The sequence below is a fragment of the Labrus bergylta genome, chromosome 11 (assembly GCF_963930695.1).
Source record: "Labrus bergylta chromosome 11, fLabBer1.1, whole genome shotgun sequence".
Lineage (NCBI taxonomy): Eukaryota > Metazoa > Chordata > Actinopteri > Labriformes > Labridae > Labrus > Labrus bergylta.
The window spans coordinates 30,818,188-30,828,187 of NC_089205.1; the positions used below are offsets into that span (position 1 = coordinate 30,818,188).

At 48.8% G+C, this 10,000-nt stretch overlaps 1 protein-coding gene across 1 annotated transcript in view; it reads left to right on the forward strand.

Annotated features, from left to right (window-relative positions):
- Window positions 1–303: 303 nt before the first annotated feature.
- abcc5 (ATP-binding cassette, sub-family C (CFTR/MRP), member 5) overlaps window positions 304–10,000 on the forward strand; it is a 58,557-nt gene continuing 48,860 nt past the window's right edge. The window contains exon 1 of the mRNA XM_065959980.1: window positions 304–489. Within this exon, the coding sequence (XP_065816052.1) occupies window positions 391–489 (99 nt within the window). The 5' untranslated portion in view covers window positions 304–390. The remainder of the gene's footprint in view (window positions 490–10,000) is intronic.

Here is a 10,000-nt window from a genome sequence, read left to right on the forward strand (position 1 = left end):
GCTTTGGTTACGATACGATACGTAACAATATGTTGGGGTCACGTTACGATATGATGAGTAACAATATGTTGGGGTCACGTTACGATACGATACGTAACAATATGTTGGGGTCACGTTACGATACGATACGTCTCAATATGCTGGGGTCACGTTAAGATACGATGAGTAACAATATGCTTTGTTACGATACAATACGTAACAAAGGCTGGGTCACGTTACGTTACGATACGTAACAATGACATAAAGAGTTCCTCATACCGCACATGGAGCTGTAATCTTCATGTTCAGTAAAATTAGATGTTTCACATGTGGCGCTCGGTTGTCTCTGCTGCTCCTCCCTCACAGTGTCGGCGTGCTCCGAGCTCTCAGCTCCATGTGGTCTGATAGAAGATGAGAGAACATGAGAGAGGACGGAAAGAGCCGGCGTCTCTCCAGCCCTGCTGCAGCACTCTGCCGGGGTCAGAGGTCAAACTGCACCACGAGCTGCAGGTGAGGGAGGGTACAGATTCTACCTGACGTTTCATCTTCTGCTCCTCTTCGCTGTATACAGATGTGTTCCGGTTTGTAGTCCGAGTAGTTTTGACCAATCACGTATCAGCAGGCTTTGCTTTAAGCAAAGTGATGGTGATGTATTTCTCACATATCTGATAATCTGCTCCACTTCAAACTTTACACTTCAGTATCAAATCTCCAGGTGGTCTGCTGGAGGGCCCCGACCCTCAGGTTGGGAACCGTCAGGCTCAGTGCTGCCCCCTCAGGTTCAGTGCATGATGAACTACAGGAAGGTACAGACATCATGTTAAACCTTCACAATAAAATCAGATAAATCATGTAAGATTGAAGTCATTAGAAAAGGACAAACAGGGATGCTCCTCCTCCTCCTCCTCTTTGTTTACATAATGAAGCCCCGCCTCCTGCTGCTGCCCAGCTGAGGGGATTCCAGCCCCCTGGTCGCCTGAGCTGGAAAGCATGCGAGGCCTCTGATTGGTCGGGGCGATGTGAATGGAGGAGATGTGTGTGAGCATCAGGAGGCAGCAAACGTGAGCTCTGCACGTGCTGAGTCTGCTGGGGGGGACTGAGCCACTCAGAGAGGAGGCTGTGAAACATACACAACAGATACATCCTGCTGTCTGATTGGCTAATTCATAGTTGAGTTATTAAAACAGTGACTTACAGTAGAGCTTGCAATTTTTCATCCTGCAGGTTACTATGGTAACAGAGACGATGCTTCAGGGTCTTTAAACGGTTACACATGACAAAAGGATCTGATTGGAGGAGGGAGGAAGCATCCGATAGGTCGGGTAAATATTTAAAAAATAATATTTAATTAAGATTTGAATCAGTAGGGGCGCGCTGGTGGCGCAATGGTTAGGGCGTGCGTCCCATGTATTGAGGCGTCTCGAGCGGTAGGCCCGGGTTCGCCTCCACCCGTGGCCTCTTTCCCATGTCATTCCCCGCTCTCTCTCTCCCTGGTTTCAGACTCTATCCACTGTCCTCTCTATCTCTCTCTGGTTTCAGACTCTATCCACTGTCCTCTCTCTCTCTCCCTGGTTTCTGACTCTATCCACTGTCCTCTCTCTCTCTCTGGTTTCTGACTCTATCCACTGTCCTCTCTCTCTCTCTGGTTTCAGACTCTATCCACTGTCCTCTCTCTCTCCCTGGTTTCAGACTCTATCCACTGTCCTCTCTCTCTCTCTGGTTTCTGACCCTATCCACTGTCCTCTCTCTATCTGGTTTCAGACTCTATCCACTGTCCTCTCTCTCTCTCTGGTTTCTGACTCTATCCACTGTCCTCTCTCTATCTGGTTTCAGACTCTATCCACTGTCCTCTCTCTCTCTCTGGTTTCTGACTCTATCCACTGTCCTCTCTCTATCTGGTTTCAGACTCTATCCACTGTCCTCTCTCTCTGGTTTCTGACTCTATCCACTGTCCTCTCTCTCTTTCTGGTTTCTGACTCTATCCACTGTCCTCTCTCTCTGGTTTCTGACTCTATCCACTGTCCTCTCTCTCTCTCTGGTTTCAGACTCTATCCACTGTCCCTCTCTCTCTGGTTTCTGACTCTATCCACTGTCCTCTCTCTCTTTCTGGTTTCTGACTCTATCCACTGTCCTCTCTCTCTCTCTGGTTTCAGACTCTATCCACTGTCCTCTCTCTCTCTGGTTTCTGACTCTATCCACTGTCCTCTCTCTCTTTCTGGTTTCTGACTCTATCCACTGTCCTCTCTCTCTCTCTGGTTTCAGACTCTATCCACTGTCCTCTCTCTCTCTGGTTTCAGACTCTATCCACTGTCCTCTCTCTCTCTGGTTTCTGACTCTATCCACTGTCCTCTCTCTCTTTCTGGTTTCAGACTCTATCCACTGTCCTCTCTCTCTCTCTGGTTTCTGACTCTATCCACTGTCCTCTCTCTCTCCCTGGTTTCAGACTCTATCCACTGTCCTCTCTCTCTCTCTGGTTTCTGACTCTATCCACTGTCCTCTCTCTATCTGGTTTCAGACTCTATCCACTGTCCTCTCTCTCTCCCTGGTTTCTGACTCTATCCACTGTCCTCTCTCTCTCTCTGGTTTCAGACTCTATCCACTGTCCTCTCTCTCTCTCTGGTTTCAGACTCTATCCACTGTCCTCTCTCTCTCCCTGGTTTCTGACTCTATCCACTGTCCTCTCTCTCTCTGGTTTCTGACTCTATCCACTGTCCTCTCTCTCTCTCTCTGGTTTCAGACTCTATCCACTGTCCTCTCTCTCTCTCTGGTTTCAGACTCTATCCACTGTCCTCTCTCTCTCTCTGGTTTCAGACTCTATCCACTGTCCTCTCTCTCTCCCTGGTTTCTGACTCTATCCACTGTCCTCTCTCTCTCTGGTTTCTGACTCTATCCACTGTCCTCTCTCTCTCTCTCTGGTTTCAGACTCTATCCACTGTCCTCTCTCTCTGGTTTCAGACTCTATCCACTGTCCTCTCTCTCTCTGGTTTCTGACTCTATCCACTGTCCTCTCTCTCTTTCTGGTTTCAGACTCTATCCACTGTCCTCTCTCTCTCTGGTTTCTGACTCTATCCACTGTCCTCTCTCCCTGGTTTCAGACTCTATCCACTGTCCTCTCTCTCCCTGGTTTCAGACTCTATCCACTGTCCTCTCTCTCTCCCTGGTTTCTGACTCTATCCACTGTCCTCTCTCTCTCCCTGGTTTCTGACTCTATCCACTGTCCTCTCTCTCTCTGGTTTCTGACTCTATCCACTGTCCTCTCTCTCCCTGGTTTCTGACTCTATCCACTGTCCTCTCTCTCTCTGGTTTCAGACTCTATCCACTGTCCTCTCTCTCTGGTTTCTGACTCTATCCACTGTCCTCTCTCTCTCTGGTTTCTGACTCTATCCACTGTCCTCTCTCTCTCTGGTTTCTGACTCTATCCATCTCCTCTGTCTCTCTGGTTTCAGACTCTATCCACTGTCCTCTCTCTCTCTGGTTTCTGACTCTATCCACTGTCCTCTCTCTCTCTCTGGTTTCTGACTCTATCCACTGTCCTCTCTCTCTCTGGTTTCTGACTCTATCCACTGTCCTCTCTCTCTCTCTGGTTTCTGACTCTATCCACTGTCCTCTCTCTCTCTCTCTGGTTTCTGACTCTATCCACTGTCCTCTCTCTCTCTGGTTTCTGACTCTATCCACTGTCCTCTCTCTCTTTCCCTGGTTTCAGACTCTATCCACTGTCCTCTCTCTCTCTGGTTTCAGACTCTATCCACTGTCCTCTCTCTCTCTGGTTTCTGACTCTATCCACTGTCCTCTCTCCCTGGTTTCAGACTCTATCCACTGTCCTCTCTCTCCCTGGTTTCAGACTCTATCCACTGTCCTCTCTCTCTCCCTGGTTTCTGACTCTATCCACTGTCCTCTCTCTCTCCCTGGTTTCTGACTCTATCCACTGTCCTCTCTCTCTCTGGTTTCTGACTCTATCCACTGTCCTCTCTCTCCCTGGTTTCTGACTCTATCCACTGTCCTCTCTCTCTCTGGTTTCAGACTCTATCCACTGTCCTCTCTCTCTGGTTTCTGACTCTATCCACTGTCCTCTCTCTCTCTGGTTTCTGACTCTATCCACTGTCCTCTCTCTCTCTCTCTGGTTTCAGACTCTATCCACTGTCCTCTCTCTCTCTGGTTTCAGACTCTATCCACTGTCCTCTCTCTCTCTCTGGTTTCTGACTCTATCCACTGTCCTCTCTCTCTCTCTGGTTTCAGACTCTATCCACTGTCCTCTCTCTCTCTCTCTGGTTTCAGACTCTATCCACTGTCCTCTCTCTCTCTGGTTTCAGACTCTATCCACTGTCCTCTCTCTCTCTCTGGTTTCTGACTCTATCCACTGTCCTCTCTCTCTCTCTGGTTTCAGACTCTATCCACTGTCCTCTCTCTCTCTCTGGTTTCTGACTCTATCCACTGTCCTCTCTCTCTCTCTGGTTTCAGACTCTATCCACTGTCCTCTCTCTCTCTCTCTGGTTTCAGACTCTATCCACTGTCCTCTCTCTCTCTGGTTTCAGACTCTATCCACTGTCCTCTCTCTCTCTGGTTTCTGACTCTATCCACTGTCCTCTCTCTCTCTGGTTTCAGACTCTATCCACTGTCCTCTCTCTCTCTGGTTTCTGACTCTATCCATCTCCTCTCTCTCTCTGGTTTCAGACTCTATCCACTGTCCTCTCTCTCTCTGGTTTCTGACTCTATCCACTGTCCTCTCTCTCTCTCTGGTTTCTGACTCTATCCACTGTCCTCTCTCTCTCTCTCTGGTTTCTGACTCTATCCACTGTCCTCTCTCTCTCTGGTTTCTGACTCTATCCACTGTCCTCTCTCTCTTCTGGTTTCAGACTCTATCCACTGTCCTCTCTCTCTCTGGTTTCAGACTCTATCCACTGTCCTCTCTCTCTCTGGTTTCTGACTCTATCCACTGTCCTCTCTCCCTGGTTTCAGACTCTATCCACTGTCCTCTCTCTCTCCTGGTTTCAGACTCTATCCACTGTCCTCTCTCTCTCCCTGGTTTCTGACTCTATCCACTGTCCTCTCTCTCTCCCTGGTTTCTGACTCTATCCACTGTCCTCTCTCTATCTGGTTTCAGACTCTATCCACTGTCCTCTCTCTCTCTCTGGTTTCTGACTCTATCCACTGTCCTCTCTCTATCTGGTTTCTGACTCTATCCACTGTCCTCTCTCTCTGGTTTCAGACTCTATCCACTGTCCTCTCTCTCTCTGGTTTCTGACTCTATCCACTGTCCTCTCTCTCTTTCTGGTTTCTGACTCTATCCACTGTCCTCTCTCTCTGGTTTCTGACTCTATCCACTGTCCTCTCTCTCTCTCTGGTTTCAGACTCTATCCACTGTCCTCTCTCTCTCTGGTTTCTGACTCTATCCACTGTCCTCTCTCTCTTTCTGGTTTCTGACTCTATCCACTGTCCTCTCTCTCTCTCTGGTTTCAGACTCTATCCACTGTCCTCTCTCTCTCTGGTTTCAGACTCTATCCACTGTCCTCTCTCTCTCTGGTTTCTGACTCTATCCACTGTCCTCTCTCTCTTTCTGGTTTCAGACTCTATCCACTGTCCTCTCTCTCTCTCTGGTTTCTGACTCTATCCACTGTCCTCTCTCTCTCCTGGTTTCAGACTCTATCCACTGTCCTCTCTCTCTCTGGTTTCTGACTCTATCCACTGTCCTCTCTCTATCTGGTTTCAGACTCTATCCACTGTCCTCTCTCTCTCCCTGGTTTCTGACTCTATCCACTGTCCTCTCTCTCTCTCTGGTTTCAGACTCTATCCACTGTCCTCTCTCTCTCTCTGGTTTCAGACTCTATCCACTGTCCTCTCTCTCTCCCTGGTTTCTGACTCTATCCACTGTCCTCTCTCTCTCTGGTTTCTGACTCTATCCACTGTCCTCTCTCTCTCTCTCTGGTTTCAGACTCTATCCACTGTCCTCTCTCTCTCTCTGGTTTCAGACTCTATCCACTGTCCTCTCTCTCTCTCTGGTTTCAGACTCTATCCACTGTCCTCTCTCTCTCCCTGGTTTCTGACTCTATCCACTGTCCTCTCTCTCTCTGGTTTCTGACTCTATCCACTGTCCTCTCTCTCTCTCTCTGGTTTCAGACTCTATCCACTGTCCTCTCTCTCTGGTTTCAGACTCTATCCACTGTCCTCTCTCTCTCTGGTTTCTGACTCTATCCACTGTCCTCTCTCTCTTTCTGGTTTCAGACTCTATCCACTGTCCTCTCTCTCTCTGGTTTCTGACTCTATCCACTGTCCTCTCTCCCTGGTTTCAGACTCTATCCACTGTCCTCTCTCTCCCTGGTTTCAGACTCTATCCACTGTCCTCTCTCTCTCTGGTTTCTGACTCTATCCACTGTCCTCTCTCTCTCCCTGGTTTCTGACTCTATCCACTGTCCTCTCTCTCTCTGGTTTCTGACTCTATCCACTGTCCTCTCTCTCTCTGGTTTCTGACTCTATCCACTGTCCTCTCTCTCCCTGGTTTCTGACTCTATCCACTGTCCTCTCTCTCTCTGGTTTCAGACTCTATCCACTGTCCTCTCTCTCTGGTTTCTGACTCTATCCACTGTCCTCTCTCTCTCTGGTTTCTGACTCTATCCACTGTCCTCTCTCTCTCTGGTTTCTGACTCTATCCATCTCCTCTGTCTCTCTGGTTTCAGACTCTATCCACTGTCCTCTCTCTCTCTGGTTTCTGACTCTATCCACTGTCCTCTCTCTCTCTCTGGTTTCTGACTCTATCCACTGTCCTCTCTCTCTCTGGTTTCTGACTCTATCCACTGTCCTCTCTCTCTCTCTGGTTTCTGACTCTATCCACTGTCCTCTCTCTCTCTCTCTGGTTTCTGACTCTATCCACTGTCCTCTCTCTCTCTGGTTTCTGACTCTATCCACTGTCCTCTCTCTCTTTCCCTGGTTTCAGACTCTATCCACTGTCCTCTCTCTCTCTGGTTTCAGACTCTATCCACTGTCCTCTCTCTCTCTGGTTTCTGACTCTATCCACTGTCCTCTCTCCCTGGTTTCAGACTCTATCCACTGTCCTCTCTCTCCCTGGTTTCAGACTCTATCCACTGTCCTCTCTCTCTCCCTGGTTTCTGACTCTATCCACTGTCCTCTCTCTCTCCCTGGTTTCTGACTCTATCCACTGTCCTCTCTCTCTCTGGTTTCTGACTCTATCCACTGTCCTCTCTCTCCCTGGTTTCTGACTCTATCCACTGTCCTCTCTCTCTCTGGTTTCAGACTCTATCCACTGTCCTCTCTCTCTGGTTTCTGACTCTATCCACTGTCCTCTCTCTCTCTGGTTTCTGACTCTATCCACTGTCCTCTCTCTCTCTCTCTGGTTTCAGACTCTATCCACTGTCCTCTCTCTCTCTGGTTTCAGACTCTATCCACTGTCCTCTCTCTCTCTCTGGTTTCTGACTCTATCCACTGTCCTCTCTCTCTCTCTGGTTTCAGACTCTATCCACTGTCCTCTCTCTCTCTCTCTGGTTTCAGACTCTATCCACTGTCCTCTCTCTCTCTGGTTTCAGACTCTATCCACTGTCCTCTCTCTCTCTCTGGTTTCTGAATCTATCCACTGTCCTCTCTCTCTCTCTGGTTTCAGACTCTATCCACTGTCCTCTCTCTCTCTCTGGTTTCTGACTCTATCCACTGTCCTCTCTCTCTCTCTGGTTTCAGACTCTATCCACTGTCCTCTCTCTCTCTCTCTGGTTTCAGACTCTATCCACTGTCCTCTCTCTCTCTGGTTTCAGACTCTATCCACTGTCCTCTCTCTCTCTGGTTTCTGACTCTATCCACTGTCCTCTCTCTCTCTGGTTTCAGACTCTATCCACTGTCCTCTCTCTCTCTGGTTTCTGACTCTATCCACTCTCCTCTCTCTCTCTGGTTTCAGACTCTATCCACTGTCCTCTCTCTCTCTGGTTTCTGACTCTATCCACTGTCCTCTCTCTCTCTCTGGTTTCTGACTCTATCCACTGTCCTCTCTCTCTCTGGTTTCTGACTCTATCCACTGTCCTCTCTCTCTCTCTGGTTTCTGACTCTATCCACTGTCCTCTCTCTCTCTCTCTGGTTTCTGACTCTATCCACTGTCCTCTCTCTCTCTGGTTTCTGACTCTATCCACTGTCCTCTCTCTCTTTCTGGTTTCAGACTCTATCCACTGTCCTCTCTCTCTCTGGTTTCAGACTCTATCCACTGTCCTCTCTCTCTCTGGTTTCTGACTCTATCCACTGTCCTCTCTCTCCTGGTTTCAGACTCTATCCACTGTCCTCTCTCTCCCTGGTTTCAGACTCTATCCACTGTCCTCTCTCTCTCCCTGGTTTCTGACTCTATCCACTGTCCTCTCTCTCTCCCTGGTTTCTGACTCTATCCACTGTCCTCTCTCTCTCTGGTTTCTGACTCTATCCACTGTCCTCTCTCTCCCTGGTTTCTGACTCTATCCACTGTCCTCTCTCTCTCTGGTTTCAGACTCTATCCACTGTCCTCTCTCTCTGGTTTCTGACTCTATCCACTGTCCTCTCTCTCTCTGGTTTCTGACTCTATCCACTGTCCTCTCTCTCTCTCTGGTTTCAGACTCTATCCACTGTCCTCTCTCTCTCTGGTTTCAGACTCTATCCACTGTCCTCTCTCTCTCTCTGGTTTCTGACTCTATCCACTGTCCTCTCTCTCTCTCTGGTTTCAGACTCTATCCACTGTCCTCTCTCTCTCTCTCTGGTTTCAGACTCTATCCACTGTCCTCTCTCTCTCTGGTTTCAGACTCTATCCACTGTCCTCTCTCTCTCTGGTTTCTGACTCTATCCACTGTCCTCTCTCTCTCTGGTTTCAGACTCTATCCACTGTCCTCTCTCTCTCTGGTTTCTGACTCTATCCATCTCCTCTCTCTCTCTGGTTTCAGACTCTATCCACTGTCCTCTCTCTCTCTGGTTTCTGACTCTATCCACTGTCCTCTCTCTCTCTGGTTTCAGACTCTATCCACTGTCCTCTCTCTCTCTGGTTTCTGACTCTATCCATCTCCTCTGTCTCTCTGGTTTCAGACTCTATCCACTGTCCTCTCTCTCTCTGGTTTCTGACTCTATCCACTGTCCTCTCTCTCTCTCTGGTTTCTGACTCTATCCACTGTCCTCTCTCTCTCTGGTTTCTGACTCTATCCACTGTCCTCTCTCTCTCTCTGGTTTCTGACTCTATCCACTGTCCTCTCTCTCTCTCTCTGGTTTCTGACTCTATCCACTGTCCTCTCTCTCTCTGGTTTCTGACTCTATCCACTGTCCTCTCTCTCTTTCCCTGGTTTCAGACTCTATCCACTGTCCTCTCTCTCTCTGGTTTCAGACTCTATCCACTGTCCTCTCTCTCTCTGGTTTCTGACTCTATCCACTGTCCTCTCTCCCTGGTTTCAGACTCTATCCACTGTCCTCTCTCTCCCTGGTTTCAGACTCTATCCACTGTCCTCTCTCTCTCCCTGGTTTCTGACTCTATCCACTGTCCTCTCTCTCTCCCTGGTTTCTGACTCTATCCACTGTCCTCTCTCTCTCTGGTTTCTGACTCTATCCACTGTCCTCTCTCTCCCTGGTTTCTGACTCTATCCACTGTCCTCTCTCTCTCTGGTTTCAGACTCTATCCACTGTCCTCTCTCTCTGGTTTCTGACTCTATCCACTGTCCTCTCTCTCTCTGGTTTCTGACTCTATCCACTGTCCTCTCTCTCTCTCTCTGGTTTCAGACTCTATCCACTGTCCTCTCTCTCTCTGGTTTCAGACTCTATCCACTGTCCTCTCTCTCTCTCTGGTTTCTGACTCTATCCACTGTCCTCTCTCTCTCTCTGGTTTCAGACTCTATCCACTGTCCTCTCTCTCTCTCTCTGGTTTCAGACTCTATCCACTGTCCTCTCTCTCTCTGGTTTCAGACTCTATCCACTGTCCTCTCTCTCTCTCTGGTTTCTGACTCTATCCACTGTCCTCTCTCTCTCTCTGGTTTCAGACTCTATCCACTGTCCTCTCTCTCTCTCTGGTTTCTGACTCTATCCA